General features: G+C 37.6%; 3 protein-coding genes across 4 annotated transcripts in view; 1 reads left to right on the top strand and 2 right to left on the bottom strand.

Annotated features, from left to right (window-relative positions):
* The first annotated feature begins 321 nt into the window (after positions 1 to 321).
* Positions 322 to 2,298, top strand: LOC116295417 (uncharacterized). Its single transcript, XM_031703217.2, has 3 exons — positions 322 to 465; positions 677 to 1,401; positions 1,907 to 2,298. Exons 2-3 carry the CDS (start codon positions 699 to 701, stop codon positions 2,167 to 2,169), a joined length of 966 nt encoding a protein of 321 aa, XP_031559077.2. The 5' UTR covers positions 322 to 465; positions 677 to 698; the 3' UTR covers positions 2,170 to 2,298.
* Positions 2,299 to 2,731: 433 nt separating this feature from the next.
* LOC116295401 (BPTF-associated chromatin complex component 1) lies at positions 2,732 to 6,000 on the bottom strand. Of its 2 annotated transcripts, XM_031703200.2 has the most exons (6): positions 5,865 to 6,000; positions 5,577 to 5,699; positions 5,254 to 5,360; positions 4,531 to 4,632; positions 3,758 to 3,897; positions 2,732 to 3,312 (listed from the first exon to the last, which is right to left on the bottom strand). In XM_031703200.2, exons 2-6 carry the CDS (start codon positions 5,595 to 5,597, stop codon positions 3,098 to 3,100), a joined length of 585 nt encoding a protein of 194 aa, XP_031559060.1. In that variant the 5' UTR covers positions 5,598 to 5,699; positions 5,865 to 6,000; the 3' UTR covers positions 2,732 to 3,097. The 2 variants fall into 2 exon arrangements, with proteins under 2 accessions (XP_031559060.1, XP_031559066.1); XM_031703206.2 differs by lacking the exon at positions 4,531 to 4,632.
* A 680-nt stretch (positions 6,001 to 6,680) lies between these two features.
* Positions 6,681 to 22,373, bottom strand: part of LOC116295370 (glutamyl aminopeptidase) — a 30,709-nt gene continuing 15,016 nt past the window's right edge. The window contains exons 2-21 of the mRNA XM_089027851.1: positions 18,947 to 19,228; positions 18,017 to 18,191; positions 17,640 to 17,910; positions 16,818 to 16,938; positions 16,386 to 16,540; positions 15,226 to 15,339; positions 14,505 to 14,639; positions 14,274 to 14,339; positions 13,932 to 13,997; positions 13,562 to 13,746; positions 12,909 to 12,988; positions 12,585 to 12,709; positions 11,794 to 11,849; positions 11,456 to 11,606; positions 10,804 to 10,877; positions 9,840 to 9,950; positions 9,430 to 9,597; positions 8,820 to 8,963; positions 8,575 to 8,656; positions 6,681 to 7,967 (exon numbers count right to left, since the gene is read on the bottom strand). Coding sequence (XP_088883977.1) covers positions 8,867 to 8,963; positions 9,430 to 9,597; positions 9,840 to 9,950; positions 10,804 to 10,877; positions 11,456 to 11,606; positions 11,794 to 11,849; positions 12,585 to 12,709; positions 12,909 to 12,988; positions 13,562 to 13,746; positions 13,932 to 13,997; positions 14,274 to 14,339; positions 14,505 to 14,639; positions 15,226 to 15,339; positions 16,386 to 16,540; positions 16,818 to 16,938; positions 17,640 to 17,910; positions 18,017 to 18,191; positions 18,947 to 19,228 — 2,432 coding nt within the window. The 3' untranslated portion in view covers positions 6,681 to 7,967; positions 8,575 to 8,656; positions 8,820 to 8,866. The remainder of the gene's footprint in view (positions 7,968 to 8,574; positions 8,657 to 8,819; positions 8,964 to 9,429; positions 9,598 to 9,839; positions 9,951 to 10,803; positions 10,878 to 11,455; positions 11,607 to 11,793; positions 11,850 to 12,584; positions 12,710 to 12,908; positions 12,989 to 13,561; positions 13,747 to 13,931; positions 13,998 to 14,273; positions 14,340 to 14,504; positions 14,640 to 15,225; positions 15,340 to 16,385; positions 16,541 to 16,817; positions 16,939 to 17,639; positions 17,911 to 18,016; positions 18,192 to 18,946; positions 19,229 to 22,373) is intronic.

The following is a 22,373-nucleotide window of genomic DNA, read 5'->3' as shown; positions in this document are numbered from 1 at the left end:
CTTTTAACTTAAAAATTTAGATTTAAATTCCAAAATAACACATCGAAATATTTTAGAAGTATTAAGATTTATGGGAAGGGAAAAAGTTTAACTTATTTTATTTTAATTTTTACTATTTGATATTTTTTGAGGTGCTTGCTAGATACAAATGTGGAAATATTAACCAGAAAATATTTACTTCACTTTTCCAAATGGATGATAATTATTTTTTCACAAATTTGGAAAAAAATTCTTTTTGAGAAAAAATTTATTTGGTGTTCAAAAATATACGATTTAAGAATTTCTTACGGTGCATTGTGGGTCAAGGTTGCTAATAGCAACAAAATGGCGGCAATGTTTACATACAAACAGTCGAGTGTTCTTCGTGGTTCCTTGGTTTTGACTTTTATTTAATCCGCTTTTCTCTTCGAAAACACAAGAATTCAACTAAACGTGGTGAGATGAATGCATTTCCTAAGTGATAAGGTAAGAAATCCTGAATTCATTAACTTTTGACGAGACTTCAGCTGATTTTTTTCACGTTGTTTGTTTTTGCTGCTGATAAAGTTTGTCTTAATAGAACGTCGTTCATAATATCTGAGGCATGAAAACCTCGAGCAATGCAGGTTATCCCAAGATTATTCCCTCTGTCTAAATGACAGATAATAATTCCTTACCATGTAACAAAAAATTTCAGGCTTTTCTGAACGGAGCTCAAGATGGTTGACAACGAAAAAATGGCATCCCAAGTAAAGACGGCTCTGGCTGAAATGGTTCTACCAGAAACTTTAGATGATATAGAAGAATACTTAAAGCCAGAATTTCCACCAAGGTATCAAGTACGAAAGACGAAAGAGGAAGAAGATGAAGTTAATGGACGAAGGATCGTTATGGATGGGTTTGGTAGATGGAGAGAAATCAGGCCAAGAAAATATATACAAAAGAAAAAACTTAACTTAACTATAGATCATAACCAACTTCCTCAAATGAAAGAACTTTTTAGAATAAATTCCTCAGCATCGGGTGGACAAGAGGACCAGTATCACATGCATGATAATAAATCATTTACTTTTCCTGGACTGCAATCAAGGTATAATGAGCAGCATCAGACTACCAGGCAGCCGTCCAGGCAAGGTAGATCTTCACAGCTGAAACACCGAAATTCATCTGAAGATGACTTTATGTATGACAGCCTTGGAAAGACGACCAGGTCGAATGTTTTTCCAGGAATCGGGAAACTTCAGTGGAACACCACAACGGCCAGAACTTTCACAAAGCAACCAATCACAGCAGTGAATGAAAGAAAGAACTTCTTTGGTATTCAGTCGGATGATTTTGGTGCATGGTCGGCAGCTAATGTTTTGAATGAAAGAATGAAAAAGGCATGGGAAGAGTTCCTGGCATCAGCACCAAAAGCAACAGGTAGAGTATACCAGTATAAGTTTTATACTAGTCTAGCCATCCTGGTGCAATGGGATAGGGGAAAATAGATGATCTAGATGTTACTATACAGATTTTCAAGGCTTTCAATATTCTGAAATAACCTTTGGGCTGATCAGGGTAAGGCCAATCCACAGATCACACCCTGGAACAACCTTAGGCTTTGATGAGGGAGCAAACTCAAAAAACCCTTGAATCAAAGGAAAAGAAACTCTACTTATATTAAATGCAATGTCGATTCATAAAATTGAACCCAAGACCCCAGTACTCCTCAGAGGCAGATCCAGGGGGGTGTCCTGTGGTGTACCAGACACCCCCCTAACACCTTAATAAAATTATTACTCATGCTTTTTTGAAGTGATGCATATCTCTATAAATATTTGATCATTTGGGACACCCCCCTAACAAATTCCTGGATCTGCCCAGCTGCAGCTACTTCTTCCTTAATTCCTAATCTAACTAATCTGTCAATCAAAATCCTTTACAGCTAATTGGAATCCTCCAGCCACCCAGCATGCTATGCCGAAACCTCCACCACCCAAACCTAGTGCAAAGAAAAACCCACCCAAAACTAAAGTTAAAGCCAAAAAGGAGAATATAGTAACAGAACCTTATCCGTTACAGGAACCCGACCCAGCAAGTGAACCCCAAGCTCAGCAAGCACCACCACCCTACATACCAGCCGACGATGAAGATGGAGATGATAACTTTTGGGAATTCTATGATAAACCATTTAATAAGCCTAAATAGTAACTATATTTTGTATAGGATATGAGATTATTATTTTATTACTCTTTAAGGAAATGATAACTACAGATGGTACTTGTATAATGGCTGAGAAAATGAAAGTTAAGAAGAAAAATGATTTCCATTCTTCAACTTAATGTTCTCTGCTTTCCTTGCCTCAAATATAAATGAGAATATTAAAAATGGATTGCAGAGAAAGCCTCTTCTTCCCCTGCATTCCAATAGACCTCCTCGGCTCTGACGTAATGTTTTCCCATTTCAGACCATGTGTCATTCCCAAGAGTATCATTTCTTTGTTTAAGGCTTGCGCTCGGTTGCACATGAGAAGACACATGAATATGGATACAATTCAAACAAAGAATGTTATTCTCAAGGGAATGACACTTGGTCAGAAATGGGACAACATTACATCGAGCAGAGGAGGTCTATTGTTAGGGCTTAAAATAATGGCCGCTCAGTCGTCGGTCATGATCACAGGAGAAATTAGTTAGCTTAATCATACCTCATTTCTGGCTAAATGTTACTGGTCAAAATGACCGACAAGGTAAAGATTTGACCAGACAAGTCCCAGTTCTAGCTGGACACTGCACATGTCAAGACTTTATTTTAATCGCTGAATTGGAATTTCGAGTTGCAATGTCCTTGAGTCACATTTTAATCATTCTTCTGTCATTCAGTCTAACACCATCTTGGATAATGTCCGTATAGATGACTTCTTTATGCTGTAAATTCTTTCACTGTCAAGACACTAATTTGTGCTTGAGAAGACATTTGAATAGTTTGGATAAAAATCCACCATCTAAAAAAATGTCTGTGTAGATGACTTTTTTATGCTGTAAATTCTTTCACTGTTGAGAGAAACTCCTTTAGCAAACCTTACACTGTAAACAACTCTCATCGTTACATGATTTCTAGAAATGATATCCTTACTCTACATTTCGGAGAGAATTTCACTGGCAATTTGTCTTTCAAGAGGATAGAGCCCTGATTGTATGTCTGGGAAAACAGATTCTTGTTCACTGTTGTTGAACATTACTGATGGTACCTCCATATCAATGTTCTTGAGTGCCGAGTCTGACAGCATGACAGACGATGAAGGAAAGGTTTGGGGGTTTAATGGCTCTGGTTTTTGCTCTGGTTGATTATCTGTGGAGAAAGATCAGAGAACGTTTTAGCAAAGAAATAGGTTCAAAAGGTCAGACAGACAGCCTGGCAAGAAGGCAGACAGACAGACAAGACAGGGGTAGGCAGATTGGCAGACAGCTACTGTAAGAAAGCAGACAGACAGACAGACAGGCAGACAGGACAGCAAACCAAGCTGAAGAGGGCAGTAGATTGACAGAAAGGCAAATGTAGGGACTGACTGACAGACAGAAGACAAGTGAGATGGACAAAAAGACAGACAGGACAGAATGACACTTGTACAAACTAAAAAGCACAAGACAACCTTTCAAGGTAATTAACAAGACACAACAGATTCATGCAAGATTTTTTTTCAGAAGAACAATGAAATTGGAGAATTTTTGGAAAAAAAAATCAATAAAGGACAAAGGTTGATATCCAACTTTTAGCAAATATTACAAACTCAAACCTGTAATTTTCTGCTTTTTTGTTTTTGGTGCATTTTTTGTACTGCCTATAGTTGGTGTCTTCGTAGAAGATCCTTTTTTCTTTGGGGTACCAGACTCAACTGGGTGGCTTCTCTTTTTTAGCGCTGTTTTAATCTGAGCCCTGGATGCATAGAAAGAGAAAGTTCAGTCCATATTTGCAGTTAATTAAATATTGCTTGCACAAAAAGCCAGCTTTTCCTTCAAACTTTTTGTGTTTATTTTTGTAAAAAAAATTATAATGGTTTAGCGTGGTACTGTATGTCCTCTTAGTTACCACAAAATAATGTCAACAGTTGGTCAAAATGTTATGTACTCACAAGTTTATTTATTTTTTATAAAATATTATAAATATTAAGATGCACATGCTGATTGGCTGGATACAGTGTTTATATCAGAGGACAGACTACATGCTCATGATAGGCAATAGGTCATTCTGACATGGAAATGGTTTCTTTGAATACAAAGAACATCGAATCAGTCTCAGCACTAAGGTCCTTCTTCTTGACAAGAATAAGAAGCAGAAAAACAAGTTATTTCAGCTATTCTTGGATCTTGGAATGACCTATCCATTTCCTATCGATTTCCACCTATTTCCTATTGCCTATCGCCTTTGGTGTAGACAAATTTTTTCTAATTAGGTGTATCACAGTACAGAGAATGCATGTGCATTTTATATTCCTTAAATATAAGTATGTGATATCATTTTATTATTAACAGAGCACAGTAGGTAAGTAAACATTCCTTCTCTACATACACTGATTTTGTCTTGATATGTTCACTTATTTCCTTAAGGTCGTCTCCAAATTTTGTCACTGCAGTTCTCAGCATTTCTATTTCCTTTTCTCCCCATTTCTCACTGAGTGAAGCAAAATGAATGTGTTAACTAAGGAATCATTTAACTTACCTACAGTGTCAGCCTATTGGGATTTTGAAAAGAAAAAAATCTATAGATAATGATCAGACATCCCAGCCATTTTTAGGACAAATTGAAGTTTGACCTAAGCCTTAAGTCCCCGTCCACACATATCCGGAAATTTTTGTATCCGCAAATTATTTTTTGTGGATGCGAAAATGTTTGCGTCCATGTGCAGCGTATTCGAATCGTTTTCACCCTCCACACGTATCCGTTTTCGTAAAATTTGTGGATACGGACACAAAAATTTGCAGACATGTGTGGACGCAACCGGTATCCGTTAAAAAAAATTTGTGGATACAAAATTTTCCAGATACGTGTGGACTGCGCCTAAGTCTTACTCAAGTAATGATGAAAAGGTAAATTATACACCATGAAAAGATGAAAAAACTTACTGACGTTTCGGACGCTAGTCTATAATTTACCTTTTCATCATTACTGTTTCATTAGAAACACCGACACAGCTCACATTAGTTTTTAGCTAGTTATATCTTTTCCTTACTCAAGTAATAATTATCTTGGGGGGGGGATCACCATTATTTTAAAAAAATACTTGTCTCAGACCTGTTGCCTGAATGCGAAGAAGTTGAATCACCCAAAGGATGAAGCTGCATTGTGAGGTCACCCAGCCTTGCAAACGCTTCCCCTGCTGCCGTGAATATCTCAGCAACCTACAGAAAATACAGCAAGTTTGACATGTCTTTTCTCACTCATGTTACAGAAAAACACTCTATCGGTTGTGTAAAAATTAAGGATGCTTGGTGGCTAGAAATTTACTACTGACCACATCAGACCAAGCAACATCTGAGTAGTAGGACCAACATAAGAGTGACTTAGTATCAGTGCAAAACAATACAATAAATACAACGGAAAGCGTCTTTATTTACCTTAGAAGTTGATGATGCCATTTTAAAAACGAATTCTTTATCCTCGATTATTTTGTAGATTCACAACATTAATACACAGATGTCTCGAACAAACAGTTCTCGATGAGGTTATAACATCCAATCCTGAAGAAAGCAGATGAATTGTACGTTTGAATTGAATCTTTTTGATCGAAATCTCTCACATGACAAAAGTATTCATTCAAATTGAGCTTCATTTCTGAGCCATTTTAGCATTTTGAATAGACAAATAATAAGGATATTATATATATGTTATAAATGGCAACATACCTTGGTGTTCAGATAATATTAATCCTTATTAATCAGTTATTTTTCAACTCACTCTTGACTCTCTTTGTTCATCATTTGCCGCCATTTTGAACCTAGTTACCAGTCCCTCACAGTCAGATTTTCCCAGAATGCAATTCGTTACACAGGCAGCCCAAGAAGGTGAACTGTTTCTGTTGTTGTTTCTTCTCTCTATTCTTTCCTTGGCTTGTTTGATCATTCTCTTTGTTTTTCCTTCCTGCATTCCTGCAATAGCGTTGCATTGTTACATCCATTTTTCTTTCTCTCTCTCTCTCTCTCTTTTTCTTTCTTTCATTCTTTCTTACTTTTCTTCCTTCCTTTCTTCCTTTTTTTCCAACTCCCCTCTTTCCTTTTTTCTCTTTATGTAATTCTTTCCTCTTTTCTTTCTTTCCTCGTTGTAATCACAGAAGACAGCAGCCGTGCTTTCCCGCCGGCCTTTTTACTTACAAACGTCAGCCTTTAAATAAAAACATTTTTAATCTAATTTTTTATTCCATTCAACGGCGATTTTACATTTTTTGGCTCCCCCCCTCCCCCGTTGTATTCAAAAATACAACTGAGACATAAAGCATTCCTTTACAACAAAACGGAACCGCCAAAAATCTCGGGAAGAATCTACAGGCATAACCTCATGAGGAAGGGAGCCGCTGCAGTTTTGCGAAGAACTGTTTATGCATGAAATTGGTCGCGGTCACCAGAATAAGAAATAAAAAAAATTTATTGAAATTGAAATCTAATAAAATAAAAAATAAAATAGAGTAAAGTCACTAATGCCGTGCAGATATTACACTGATACACTTTGGTAGAACATAATTCCATTGTTTTCTTTTGTGTTTATTTGACTATTACACGTTGACTAGTATTTTTTATTTCACGGGTTAAAATGCCTACACTCTAATACATTTCAAAGAGAAAAAGAAAGGAAAAAAAGCGAGCAAACAACGTAAAGCGCGCGGAGTATGCGCGCGCACAAAAACAAACGATAGCAAATGGCATTCGAAAAATAGCATCAAACGGTGCCCATGATGATAACAAACATAAATACCAGAGATTCTTTCTATTGGTTCATTTTCACTTGATGAAAAGATTCATTAACATGAATGTATCTTATTGCCAATAGGTTTGAAATACAAACACATAACAGCCATATAAAAATAGCAAAAGAGTTCGTTCATCGATATACCATTCGTTCAGTCATACAGTTACACGTGGTTCGAGTTGTAGTCGCAATGCCTTGTGGATCTATTTTTGGGTACATTTTTCCAAGATGCTATCTGTTTTTGTCCCCTAAAACGACCCCACAATGCACTGCAATGCCAACTCGAACAAGTTTTATCTCGGAATTGCTATCAATAACCCGTTTACGAATTTTGAAATAGGCCCTTTGCAGCTAAGCAATCACGTGCTGATTTATTCACTGAGAGCAAATGAATGAACATCTTGATTCCCATGGTTGAAACATACTGGACTGCAAACAAACTTTCTACAACCTGTTTCGAGAGATCGTAATAAAACTGCATTTCGTAACACACTGGACACACATGTTTTCATTTCAGTTCTTTACAAGTACCTAAAAAGAATCACCAATGTAATATAAAAACATAAATTTTGCAGTCCAGTACAGACACGTGACCGTGCAAAGGGCCTATTACATGACGAAAGCTTGTATGATTATGAGGATGGGGCTAATGTGTGAGACTGCCAAATATCTTGTCTGTCTGTCTGTCCGTGATCAAGTTGTGGTTATCATGATGGAGAATACAAAGTCCATACTGTACATCTTTTGAAAAACCTTAGTAACTAAAAAAAAAAGATTTATCCTTCCAAAGTTCATAAGAAGTATAAGCACGTATGGAATTGTGGGATCCACCATCTTAACAAATCAATTTGGAAAGCCGAATCGTTAACAAAAACAAAAGTTTTCTACAGTAAAGCACGCTTTTTAAGGAATTTTTCTAGCCATGTTTCCACTTCGTTTTCATTATCTTCAAGCCACTTGATGTTTGCTTTAACTCGGTCTAAGGCTTGCTTGAGGGCGAGGGTGCCGGAACCCGCGTCTGGATGTTTGGCATTGAATGCTATTAACTAAAATTACAGAAAGAAATATATATACATATGATTGAAGATTAACTTTGGTTTTTATGAGTTTTTATGAGTCACTTGACGTCATATTTTTATATCAAGCCATCACAGCCATGTTGGTGTACTTTAACAAAAGATTTCTCGTTAGCTTCTCTTGTTACGGTACACCAACATGGCCGCCATGTCTTTGTCATTTGAATCATTCTGTTATGACGTCATCACCGCCATGTTGGTGTACGTTAACAAAACATTTCTCATTATCTTCTCTTGTTATGTAAACCAACATGGCCGCCATGTCTTTGTCATTTGAATCATTCAGTTATGACGTCATCACCGCCATGTTGGTGTACGATAACAAACGATTTCTCGTTACCTTCTCTTGTTATGTACACCAACATGGCCGCCAGGTCTTTGTCATTTGAATCATTCAGTTTGTTTCCATGTGACGTTATTACCGCCATGTTGGTGTACGTTAACAAAAGATTTCTCGTTAGCTTCTCTTGTTATGTACACAACATGGTCGCCAGGTCTTTGTCATTTGAATCATTCAGTTTCCCATGTGACGTCATCACCGCCATTTTGTTGTGTTGTCAATGTTTGTTTTACTCACCTCCTTAAGCTGATATTCACTAGTGAATCCTCTGGTAACCGAGGCAATGAGAGAACTAAACGGAAAAAAACCTCCACCATACCTAGTAAAAAAAACAAGAACGAGGAAAATAAGGTTGACGATGACGTCATGTAGATGAAATCATATATTCAATAGATAGATTTGCCTTTATTTCCACAGTATGCACAGGTAACCCAGCAGTTGAAAATTGGCACAAATTAGTAAAATTGATGTATTTATATTACCTTTTCAAGTACGTGTCCCAATTGTATCGGACAAAATTCCAAGCCAACTATCCTCCAATGCTGTTGTAGTTTGCTACGTAAGACGCAACCCGAATTGAATCCTGGGGGCGAATCTTGGTAGGATCGAGGGAGTAAGTCAGGTATCTATGGCAACAAAAAAGTTAGTTACCCATAGCAACCATAACATGCAAATTGAAAGTTGCTTGAATTGACAAAAGAGAATATTAAAACCATGCACTGATTTGTTTCTTAGACATATCTCATGATATTACATAACACAGGGATACAATAATAATAATAATAACAATAATAATAATAATAATAATATCTTTATCTATCCTTTAAAAAAAACGATCAGCTGGACACGATAGAACAGCTGGTATAAACCAGTGCAATTCAGCAATTCAAAATCTATGAAAATATAAATAAAATCTATACTTAAATATGCGATTAAGAACCTACAAGTATAAATAAAAGAAAGGAGAAAATTAGGTATAATATATACATATATACACAGAAACACAAAAACCCCGCGTCCACAAACATATATATTCATTGTATATACGATCTAGGGATATACGATATAGGGATCCCAGTACATGCTACATACCTTTCTAATATCCAAGGTTCTTTGGAGGCAGCCATTGCGTACATCAGTTTTTGTTTCTCTGTAGCGACATTAGATTTTTTGAATTGTTCGTAGACGAAATTCCACTCTTCTTCTCCACCACCGGCGACACCATAGTAGTACACTAGGGAACGGAAGTTTGATGGGACACTGGGGAAGGATCAATCAATCAATCACTCGTTTGGTAAGCGGCTGTCAGTCAGTCAGTCGGTCGGTCGGTCAGTCGGTCGGTCGGTCAGTCAGTCAGTCGGTTGGTCGGTCGGTCGGTCGGTCGGTCGGTCGGTCGGTCGGTCGGTCAGTCAGTCAGTCAGTCAGTCATCTAGTTGGTCATGTAGTTGCACAGTTCGATTAGTTTCATTACATGTAAACAACAACAAACGAAAACTACGTACGGGTTTTTGTCTGGGTCGGCCATCCATTTTCTGAAAAACTCCCGAGCAGGTTCAAGGCATTTTTTATTTCCTGCTCTGCAGTAGATGGAAAGCATTTCGCCACGATTGTACCTGAATCAGATACAAAATAACTCGTTTAATTTCATTTGGTTGGATTTGTTTTATCGACTTTAAATGATTATTCATTCTACCGAGGTTTCGTGCACCTTGATTGATTCAAAAAATATGTTATTTAATGTTGTTCTACTCTAACCGTGGGTTTATTTGCATAAATATACTTTTTTTCCCTCTCATCATTTCATCTCCTTGGATAGCTTTTATAGACTTTCAATTAATGGGTTGCAAACATTCCCAAGAGAGTTAAAAGACAAAAGCATGATGACACACACGACTTTCATAACTGGCTGCTGCTAATTTACATAAACATTAAAAATCAATGTTTTTTGGAGTGAAAACCCTTTCAAATTATTGATCTTGTTGATTTAGATAAGGCGTGTGAGTTTCTTCTTAAATTGATAAATCCTTTACAAGATGTGAGCATTTTAAGTTTTGAAAATGCACCAAAACGAGGCCACCAAGGCTTCCAGTGATAAATACATACAAAACTCTCTATTTTCGTTCTTTCATAACTTCTTTGGTACGCAGTCAAATTCTACAAAATTTTCTGGAAATAGTTTTCGTGAAGTATTGTCTCAGATAGCATTAATAGTTTCTGGTAAAAAGGCTTCATTTTCTCTATCTGAAAAAACTGAGTTATGAAAGTCGTCTATTGTGGTGCTGTTAACAATGGATGCAGATAAAAAATCTTTTCTTAAATGGCACCAACGCTCCCCTAAGAGGCCGAGATGACGTAACTTGCAATCGAAGAATACGTGTTCTCGAATTTCGAATTCTATGGTTTTACTATGGTTAGAGTAGAACGACAGTAAAAGTCCTACAAAATTAATCTACTCTAACGACATACTTGTCGAGATGAGAACCAGTATCTGTGAAGCCAAGTTTGTTGAACTGCAGCTCTCCCTGATATACTAGATATTTCTAATCAATCAAAGCAACAATTTAGTACACAATTCTATATTGCAACGAAAAGGGGCATAAAATAGGTCATGACATGTTTAAATTGCGAGACTCAATTCCGTTACGTTTAATATATCAGTCTTTCTCAATGCAACGCTTTCGTTAGTATGAAGAGAACAGTAACGTAGCAGAAGTCCTGCCAAGAAAAAAATTGCGGCGAGCGCACGCGCGTTTTGGCGCCAAATTTTCCCGCCAAAGCCTATCAGTATAAACCATTGAGAGAATGAACCTTCGAGAGAACCATTTTCTCGCAAAGGTTGTGATAAGCGCGCGCGCGTTTCGGGGCAAAATTTTCCCGCCAAAACCACAGGAGTCCCATCAGTATAAGCCATTGAGATAATTATTCAATAACAAAGCTTGGTTATCTTGATGTGGAACAATATTAAATTTCTCAAACATTTCGATTTTTCTGTTAAGAATCTCCACATGAAATGGAAATGTGAGTCTTACGGGGGGTGGGGGTGAGGGGCGGGGTGTGAGGGGGTGGGGTGGGGATGTGAAGAGGGGAGAGGAGGGGGAGGGTGGACTAAGAGGTTTACCTGGAGATATTTGTAAGCAGGTCGTGTCTCGGATAACACTCTTATCAGGTAGTTTAGATTAGTGAGAGCGGCATCCCACGGGACCCATTTGGTCTCATTTCTAATATAGCTTGTAGTTTCTAATGCCACGGAGTAGTTGATCATTTTTGCTCTGGAAAATAGATGAAATACGTTGTAAACATCACAAGTTTGTCTGTCTGTCTGTCTGCTTTCTTTCTGTCTGTCTGCCTTTATTTCTGTCTTTCTGTCTGTCTTTCTGTCGATATGTGTGTCTGTTTTTCTGTCTGGACTTTGTCTTTCTGTCGTTCACTAATTCGATAGAAAGGACAAACACCTACCTGGCCAAGCTGAATGCGTCTCCAATCAACCCAGCACGATCAGAGATGGGAATCATCTGAAAAAAAGAATGAAACAAGCCAATGACCCCCATCATTATAATATCACGAGCTTTCGAATTCGCTTCCTGAATCGTGTAGATTAGTACCTTGGACCGCCAATATTCAAAACAAAAACGAAACGAAAAATCGTCGAATTTCTAGATTTTGAAAGGGTACTATATACCAAAATCATAACCCAACCATTAAAAGTTGACTCTGAATTTACAGACATTATTCTATTTTTGAAAATTGGGAACCGTACGACAATGGATGGACTGGACGTCCGTTAACGGGATCTTGAATCGCCAAAAATATTCTCGTCGAATTTGCAGCTTTTGAATGGGTTTGGATGATCTTAATGAATAGAAAAAGCATGCCCAACCTCTAAAATTCTGTTCAGGCTTCTAAATTCCGAATTGTGGCCGATTTTTTATTTTGGAAAATCCGGAACCGAGCATGGCTGGATTGGACTGGACTTCGGTTAACTGGATTGTCCGGAGCGAAAACCTTTTTTTACATCGAATTAGCAGCTTTTATCCTATAATTTTTATTTTCAACATTATAACTAGTAGTTTTATGCTAAAATGTGCAAAAAAAAAAATTTTTTTTTCTATGCTGATTTTTGCTTCCGGTTTGATATTAGTTGCTGTGTCGACCCTCCAAAAATTCCTTACTTCCGGTTAAGAATAGTCCTTCCGGTTTAAACATTTCCGGTTTTAGCGCGCAATGCATGATATTATTGAGATTAATACCTCATGGTTTGATATCAGTTGCTGTGTTAACGCAACCCAGTGTTCAGGAGCGTAGTTTACTCGATAGAAGCCATTCTGTCCATAGTTTCCTTTGATCCATCCAGAACCATCCCAAACAATATCAGCTGTTAAAGAATATTAAAAAATATTGTTGGCTGATAGAACTATCGTCATAAGAGCCTACGTTCTGTTAGTAGTGTTAGCACGGCTAACTCATAGATAGAACCCTGCAATAACCTCTGGGCTGATCTAAGTCAGGGCATGGCTAACTCACAGCAGATTTATTTGGAATTAGTGTGTTGTAGAGAGGTGGATGACACTTACCAGAGCTTTTGTTCAGGAAGACGTTCTGGGGTGACGCTTGCGCACTTGTCTTGTATGTGAAAGGAATGACCCACTTGTAGCTACAGGAAAGGAAAAGAGGACAGAAAAATGAGTGATCTTAAAAAGAATGGTTGATGTTGATAACGGCGATAATGATAATGATAGTGATGATGATATTTGTGATAATGATCAAAGCGCATTTGAAAATGCCATATTGAGTTTTCGATATATATAAATAAATATCCTTATTAATGATAATTACGATAATGATGACGATGGTGGTGGTGGTGATGATGATGTTGACGATCATGGTGATGATTACGATGGTGATGATAATGATGGTTATGATGATGATGGTGGTAATGATTATGATGACGATGGTGGTGGTGGTGATGATGATGTTGGTGATCATGGTGATGATTACGATGGTGATGATAATGATGGTTATGATGATGATGGTGGTAATGATTATGATGATGATGGTAATGATAATGATGACGATGGTGGTGGTGGTGACGATGATAATGACGATGGTGATGATGATGATGTTATACTGAACGAGATGATGACAAAGTTTATGATGATGGCTGATGATAATGATGCCAATTATTTATCAATAAATATTGTCATATTATTTTACAACGTGCACCTACTTGAAGGGCGATTTGTACTTTGATGCACTAACATTAGCACTCGGGTCATAAAGGAAGTGTTTCTGAGTCATCGTATAGTGGGTACCATCTTTCTTCTTCATTGCAACCACAGGGTAACCCATCTGTAGCGTCCACGTATCCATGATCTGCTTGACAGGAATACACTTGCCTCTTGAACAACTCTCCTGTGAAAAAAATTATTTGGTCCGTCCATGACTTTCGGTCACTAAAACATGGATTTTGTTTTTGTCAGGTTGTGAGTATGTTATGGGAGGGGAGGGTAGGGGTAGTTTTTTTTTTTCACATGCTGAATTGAATTTTATAGTGGCAACAAACGGTAGATCTAGGTGGACCGTCCGTTATTTCTTACCTTCTCTAGGGCGTTCCACAAGTCATCTGTTACTGCGTTCCCGTAGGCATGTCTTCTGAGGTAGTTCTGTGTCAAAAAGGTTAAAAAATATTTAACGACACTATTTTGTGAGATCATATGTCACGCAGACATCGTCACGCATTACATTATATAATATCACAGTCATGTAATCTACTTGCTCTCAGTCACTCTCTGTCACACAACTCTGACATGCTTGGAGTTAATGTTTTATATAATTGCTTATTAGCTTGCACGCAAGATAACTGTCACACAATGTACACCCACGTCACACTATTGGTATCACGTGACAACACTGTAAGTCACGCACTATACTCGACCCACCGTCAAACCTGACACAAACGTAGGTTTTCCTAAAATACTTTCGAGCATGCGCAGTATACTTGAACCCTGTGGGGAAAAAAAGTAAATTTTTTAGACAATCACCATGGTTACTGTTACTTAGCAACCATTCCCATAGCTAAAATTAGTAACCAATAGAAACGTCCAATCAAATCATGACCATCACCACAGGTATACCATCAGTTAGTAACTATCACCACAGTGATCCCATACCTTGTTATAAGAAATGGAGTCAAATATCTCGTTGATTTCATTAGGGTGATTGACGTCGACTTTGATTGGATGAGAGGACGCTAGGCCATCAAGACTGAACGCTGTTGCCATGTCAGATATCACGAACTGTTCGTTCTAAAGCAAATGATTTTATAAAGTTAAGGTGCGAACACCCAATGAAATTTTTTTGCGCCACCACGTGACCACGTGTTTGACGTCACTTGCGCATGGGTATTAACACGGTGAGATTCGTCGTACACGACCTTGCAAGGGTAGTCACCTCCCCTACGATATTATTAAACTATCATTAAGATATTATTAAACTATTATTAAGATAATATTAGACTATTAAGATATTGTAAGACTATTATTAAGGTATTATTAGATTATTATTAAGATATTATTAGACTATTATTAAGATATTATGAAACTATTATTAAGATACTATTAGACTATTATTAAGATATTACTAGACTAGTATTAAGATATTATCAAACTATTATTAAAATATTAAACTATTATTAAGATATTGTAAGACTATCATTAAGATAATATTAGATTATTATTATTAAGATATTATTAAACTATTACTAATATATTATTAAACTATCATTAAGATATTATTAGACTATTATTAAGATATTATAAAACTATTATTAAGATATTATGAAACTATTATGAAGATATTATTAAACTATTCTTAATTACTTATAAAACTTACCATGGCCCAATCAGGTTCAACGGCAGCGACCCCAAGATATTCAACGAAACTTGCGAATCCCTCGTTCAACCAAAGATCATCCCACCATTTCATCGTTACAAGATTACCGAACCACTAGACAACAAATAACAGTAAGAAGACGCCCCGTCCCGTTTTGACCACTGCCTCGGGAAGAGGCGAACAAGGGCGGATCCAGGGGGGGGGGGGGCAAAGGCGGGCTGAAGCCCCACTTCAGCAGAAAGAAAAACCTGAAGAATTAGGTGCTTTTTTATTGTTTTCCGTTGTGTTGTTGAAAGAAACTCAATTAGCCCCCCTAAACTCAATTACCCCCCCCCCTAAAATTTTGGCTGGATCCGCCCTTGGCGAAGCCACTCAGAGCAGCTTTCGTATGACTGTGAAAAGCTCACGGAACGAACACGGACGTAGTCGTTCTCCGATTAGAAGATTATTATTAATCAACTGCTACCGATAATCAATAGAGTGCATACCATATATTCGCGAAAAACTTTAGGAAGATATTGCACAAATTGTGCACAAAGTAGTACGTTCAGTATTCCTCAGTAAACCGTAGGCCTACAAATCTTTTCACTAATTAGTACAATTTTGTGAGTTAACTTTTTCACTGATATATGGTATGCACTCTAAGATTTCTATTAAGTATAAGTTCAGTAGACCTCAGTAGACCGTAGACCTACAAAACTTTGCACTAATTTGTACAATTTTGTGACTTAACTTTTTCACAGATATATGATATGAATTCTAAGAGCGCTTTCCAGGATGTCTAACCTACCAGTCCGAGCTGCTAGTTCAGTTCTTTAGAACTAGTTAGCCAAGGTCTCAAAACTAATGAGAACCGACACGTACCATTTTGAGAACTTGCCGCTTAGACTGGTCGGTTCGACTTCAGGAAAGCGCCCTAAGTTCAGTGGATCTCAGTAGACCGTAAACCTGCAAAATTTTGCACTGATTGTGTGTTGTTAACTTTTTCACATAGTCAGTCTAACAGAATTCACTACTATAATGATGGTTTTCAACCATTCCCAAGAGAATTAAATAACAAAAAAAACACGACGGCCATGTTGGAGGATATAACAAAAAAATTCATTGACAATTCTTTTGTTAAATTCCTCCAACATGGCCGACGTGAAAACTATTAATACCTGATGTGCTAGCTCATGAGCGATTACCGTAGCAACCCTCTGTTTATTGGTCTCAGAAGACGAGCCATTCTTCCATAGCAACGCCGTTTCACGATACGTTATTAGTCCCCAGTTCTCCATGGCGCCTGCCGCGAAATCTGGAATTGCTATCATGTCTAGAAAACATAAAAATACAAGGTTTTCATTAGGTTATAAACGAACGTGTGTCATTCCCTTGAGTATTATATCTTTTTTTACTAGGAATGCTTTTCAGCTATGGTGCAATGTTTTTCCATTTCAGACAATGTGTCATTCCCTTGAGTATTATATCTTTCTTTACTAGGAATGCTTTCAGCTATGGTGTATGTCGCTCGCTAAGCTTGAAATGCCCGTTGAAATGTGTCATATTAATATGTAAATCATGTTAGCACGGAAGAAAATATACCAACTTACCAGATTTGGGTAACGGGTAGCTGATGTTGTAGTATTGCTCAAAAAATGTCATAATTTTGCCTCCAATTGATACAGCATATTCCAACTGGTCGACCTGATCTGGTGGGGCGTAGAATCTCATCTGTAACATACAAAACATCACAAGTCGAGTGACGCGTACGTATCGATGTGATTGGCTAATTCTATGACCTCATTTGTCACGTGATCCGAACCTTGACGCGTAGTATGTTTATGATTGGCTAATAGATCCCTTGCATGTGACGTCAAAGCAGCTCAATTTGGAGGACAAAACAAAAGAATTTCAATTTCCTGAGAATTGGAAACCTATTATTTCCTCCAAATTTAGCTGCATTCCCACTCTGTTAAATGAGATCTAGACTCCTAGCAGTTCAATTTGGAGGACATAACAATAGGTTTCCAATTGTCATGAGATTTTGTTTTGTCCTCCAAATAGCCCACTTCTGAGATATGCTTCGCATGTCACGCATAAAGGTTTCAATGCAAGGGTTCGTGCATAATGCTCAGTGATTCGTGAAAGGAGAAAAATAATTAATTGTTTAATTAATATTTCGCACGTGGCCTCGTACAGAAACCTTTGTGTGTGTCAAGCGAAGCATATCTAGGGGTCTATATTGAGCTGCTTTGACAACACATGCAAAGGGTCATCTATAAGCCTTTTCATAGTTTAAGAATCGATTCCACTGCGCATGCGATCTTATCCCGAATTTCTCATCTTCTTTTGTCTAGAAATTCGGGATAAAATCGCATTCTTAAACTATGAAAAGGCTTATTAAATGAAATCACAAGTCACGCGATCCATACCTTCACTCCATTTTTGGACGTGATTTCTTTGTACTTAAAGTCACACACCACAAAGGCCAATAAGTACGTTGGCATAATGACCGTTTTCTTGTAGTAGTCATACATTTTGCCACCTTTTGTCTCGCTCTTAGTGATTGGCATGTTGGAGATGGAGATATAGTCAGGTCGGTGGACGAGCACGACAGTGAATGTTGCTTTAAGTTGTGGTTCATCAAAACAAGGGAAGGCTTTGCGTGCATCCGTGGGCTGAAACTGTGTCGTTGCGATCGTGCTGAAAAACATTTGAAATATTGACCATTGTCTCAGGGGAGGAGTGGGTAAGGGGGTAGGTCAAATGTCTCGAGGGAGGGGTGGGTGTGTATTCACAGCCTACTTACACATTTTTTCCATCCTTATGCAGGTATTGACTCTTGTAAAGTCCTTTTAACGAATTGGTTAGAAAAGCTTCAAAGTTCATTTTAATACTAATCTGTCCCTTTTCTAGAGTGTTCTTCATTTCCGTCACGTAGAATTGGTTTTTCTTGAAGAAGAAGTGGTTATCAATGGCCAGATCTGGTGAAGGAAAATGATTATTCATTAAGATATACATCAGACCTTTAGTTGAGCAATAGGTCTCTGATGGCCAGCATGGTCTAGCGGTCTCTCGGTAAACAAAACTCCAGTTACGAGTTCTCTGTTGCTCAGGGTTAGTCTCGAATTTGTATAGGAAATCGCACGATCTCGAGTACAATTTGGAAATTAATAGACACGAGTAATGTTTTGAAAGTTCTTGTAATTGCACGAGCCTTTAGGCGAGTACAATTAAAGAACTTTCAAAACATTACGAGTGTCTATTAATTCCAAATTGTACGAGATCATGCGATTTTTTGTTTATAGTTCACTCAACAAAATTTCAGTAAAAAATGCGAAGCGACGCCGTTCATCTTTGTCTCTTTGGCGGCCGATTTCCAGTCCATCGTGCAACTGAAATGCATAAAAAAGATTAGTTCTTACGGCTTTAGAATTTTATCTATGCTTTTTAAGTACAAAATGATAGAAAATAATTGTTTTGACATTGTTTTGGCCGTGTTGCCATAGCGACTTAATTCGGTACTCCTACGGAATACAATTAACGCTATAATTGTACTCCTCTCGACCAATCCGAGTCGAGTAATTTTGTTGAGTGTACAATAAGTAGAGAATATTCATGTGTTCCAGTGAAGGTCCGTTAAATTTCAAATATTTTTAATCGTTGAAGTTGGGCATTCTTTACTTTACCGTTGGTATTTGTAGCATAAAATTTAATAAATACCAATATATCTACTAACCCTCCTTCTTCTTATTCTGCACTTTAACGGAAGTGACGTTCATCTCATTAACATGCACCAGAACGAGTTTGGTCGGTGACGTCATATTAGCAATGATTTCCACGTTGCCATCGAAACGCAACTTTTCCAAGTCAATATCCAGCAACACCTCATAATGGTACGGGATGATGTCTTTGGGTAAGCGGACATTCCACCAGGCCTCCGTTCCTGCCGTGGTGGGGATTGGGCTAGAGGGTGACGTCGGCGTGACGTCGCTACCATTATTTTTATCAGCATCTCCTTCTGAAAAACAACCATCAATATCAGTCAAAAAAGAAGAAGGAAGGCAGGCAGGCAGGCAGGCAGGCAGGCAGGCAGGCAGGCAGGCAGGCAGGCAATCGAGCATGATCAGTGTCATGATCGGCAGCGCTAAGCATTTACATATTCACCCTATTTAGTCAAATTCACAATACTCCAGTTACGAGTTCTCTGTTGCTCGGGGTTAGCCTCCTATTTTGTGCAGAATATTCACGTGTTCCAGTGAAGGTCCGTGGAATTTCAAAGTGTTTGTATTGTTGAAGTTGTGCATTCTTTACTTTACTGTTGGTATTTGTGAATATTTAAACACTGATTCTAGGTTAACCCTGAGTAAATGATATACAAGAATTTTGAAGAGTTTGAGTGAGAAAATAAATGTTTGTTTTCTCCAAGTATACAAAAAACTTCGAGAGTATACTTTTGTCAGACCAAGATACTGTATTAACAAACACAATATGAAAGAATTAAGAATTAAGTTTCAAGCATGGACACTAAGTTTTGGCATTTTGTAAAGTTCAATAGCTGTTGTTAAAGTTGAGCCCGCAATGAGAAATTCTTTTGTTTTAAGAATCATACAAGTGAGGCTATGGGGTCGATACAATGCTTGTTGTGTCATTTGCATCTCATTTGCATACATCCATAATATCTGCTACTTATCAGGCACGTTTGAAAGTCAAATTTACATATGTTTTGACTAATTTGAATACGGGTTAAGAGCATGCGCAGACGTTTTTCACTCGTGTCCGTATCGTCTACATAGAAGATATTGCGCATGCGCAGTTATCGTTTACCTTTCTACTCAAGTTCTGAAATGCGCAATAATTCAATCATACGATAATCAAGTTTTTCAATTAATGCGAATCGGAAGACACAGCAGGGGAGAGCTTGACCCTTCAAGTCCCTTCAAGGATCCGCTTGTTGCTAATGACACCGCTGAAGGTCAAGGTCAAAAACTACATTATCAGATTTTGCTAAATTCGATTTCATCCTTCATAACTGTTCGCTTTTGATTCCTAATGAAATTATGATTCGTTACGCGGTCACTATTGAAGTCTAGAGTCTATGAAATGATTAGTTTAAACATTCCCTTTACTTTTATCGTAGCAATTGGGTTTTTCTGACACTAAAATGGCTTTTCCCGGGATTCAACGACAGCCAAATGGTTTCCTTACAAGCGAACACCTTAATGGCTTTTATGTTAATAGTATTTCTTTTTTTAATCCGAGTATCAGAAGAATTTGACGACACTCAAATGGTTTTTCTAGGCAGGTGGATTTACAGGTAGATGTTTTTGCATTCAGATCAGCATGCAACAAAGTTTCTAGAGGAATAGAAAACATTTAAATGGCTTTTCGAATAAAATTCCACAACACTTAACTGGCTTTTGAGAAATAAATTTTAAAGGGTTTCAAAACAGCACGGAAATGGCTTTCCTAGTAAAAACGCTCAAATGGGTCAGAATACTGACATTTGCAAGCAAAATGATTAGGAATGGACCATTAGCAAACATTAGCAGGATATCCCCCCCTCCTCCCCCATCCCTAAATTATATTCCGTCCGGCAGGTTTTGCAGCTTCTTTTAGAGGTGTTCTGGTGTTCTTTTTCATAGTAATTACGATGAAAGAAGATATGCTGTTTACTCGACGCTGCAGCCCACAGTCGGTGGTACTAAGCTCCTTAGATAATACGCACACGAAGACGGCATCCCTTGACATACCAACGGTCGGGTTCATTCCGTCATCAAATTACAGAAACCGCGACAGTCGGTGCTAGCTTCTACTGCTGTAAAATACCTTTTTTCTTCGAAAAATAACCGAAGAAATGTTTGACGAGGAATGCGCATTTCCCGGAATTTTTGCAATAAAATGGCTTTTCTTTGGAATTTAGAAATTTCGGATTAATTCCATGACGATGAATTGGAGAGCTTTTGTCGATCAATTCAAATCTGAAGACACCGGAATGGTTTCCGCGTCAAATGACACTGAACTGGCTTTCCTCGATGATTCCATCTGACACTAATATGGCTTTTTTGAGGAAATAGCTTCAAGATACAAATGTGACTTTTTTTCGATAAAATCCGAAAGGTAGTGTAATGGCTTTTTAGTGGAATTTCTCCCAAACCCGGCACTACATTGGCTTTTGATCTGTGTTAGAAAAAAATAAGTCTCATTAGGTTCAGGTAAATAGTCTCAAGAAATGCTATTCCGCAAGAAAAATCTACTTCCATTTTTTAAGTTTTAAGCTTCTCCAAGAAAAAAGAAAACAAAAAGTTGAGATCCTTTAAAAAACTTAAGTTCAATGCGATCAAGAAAAACCTGCCAAAGGAATGAATATCCACATTAAAAAAATATTTTGCTGTTTGTGATAAATCAATCAGTGTACCTGATGATGATCGTAACAGGAAACCAGGACACATAGATAATGCCGCTAAAGAAACATAATCTCTCGCAAGAAAAGTTATGAAAACACATTAAAAACCTATATACAAGTGCACATAGCGCTGGGCTATATTTGAGGTATATTGTTTTGCCAAGTTCAAAAAAAGAACAAAGTTTATGCAGAAGTAGGTCACTATTAGGTTTGGAAAATCTTTAGAAAATTTCTGATCTAATACTGCCGGGAGTGCACTACAGTACTTTCAATGTATAGATAATTCAACGCGTGCCAATAATCCCAAAAAGTTTTACCCCCAAACTTTTCACTTCAATGAAGTAGATAACCACACGCTAATCGTCGCAAGCTTTGTTTACTTTTCACGGGGCGAAATGACCACATATTGTGCAACGCGCAACGGATAACCTTAGACCAGATACCCGACCTTGTTTCTAAGCCTACGGCACTAAAACGTTTCATTACACTCCTTGGACCGTGACTCGCTGATTTGTCCCGCCTTCGTGATTACATCTAGAGATCGTTATTGTAAATTATTGGATAAATTCGAAAATTAAGCTCTAAGTTAAAATAAAAATAAAGGAATAGGTGGCTAAATAGTCAGTTTTAAAGCAAGTTATTTCTTTTTTTTCTTCTTCTAATTTTGTTCATTTGTTTTCCTCTGCTTTTCTGTAATCTAGTATGTAATTAGTCTGCGGGCAGACAAAAAAAACCTCTTCGGCTTGGGGAACAGGGGAGT

The sequence above is a fragment of the Actinia tenebrosa genome, unplaced genomic scaffold (genome assembly GCF_029948245.1).
Source record: "Actinia tenebrosa isolate PJP-AT-01 unplaced genomic scaffold, QUT_ActTen_1.0 PGA_scaffold0__85_contigs__length_37466705, whole genome shotgun sequence".
In the NCBI taxonomy this organism is placed as follows: Eukaryota; Metazoa; Cnidaria; class Anthozoa; order Actiniaria; family Actiniidae; genus Actinia; species Actinia tenebrosa.
This window is presented reverse-complemented; position numbering and strand designations above follow the sequence as displayed.

What these genes read in the sequence shown, in the direction of transcription:
- LOC116295417 (XM_031703217.2), top strand. Translation starts at nt 699, where the DNA reads ATGGTTGACAACGAAAAAATGGCATCCCAAGTAAAGACGGCTCTGGCT. An exon ending in ATCAGCACCAAAAGCAACAG is followed by an intron (nt 1,402 to 1,906) that starts GTAGAGTATACC and finishes AATCCTTTACAG; the next exon opens with CTAATTGGAATCCTCCAGCC.
- LOC116295401 (XM_031703200.2), bottom strand. Translation starts at nt 5,597, where the DNA reads ATGGCATCATCAACTTCTAAG. An exon ending in TGGCATCATCAACTTCTAAG is followed by an intron (nt 5,361 to 5,576) that starts GTAAATAAAGAC and finishes TATTTTCTGTAG; the next exon opens with GTTGCTGAGATATTCACGGC. An exon ending in TCTTCGCATTCAGGCAACAG is followed by an intron (nt 4,633 to 5,253) that starts GTCTGAGACAAG and finishes TGCTTCACTCAG; the next exon opens with TGAGAAATGGGGAGAAAAGG.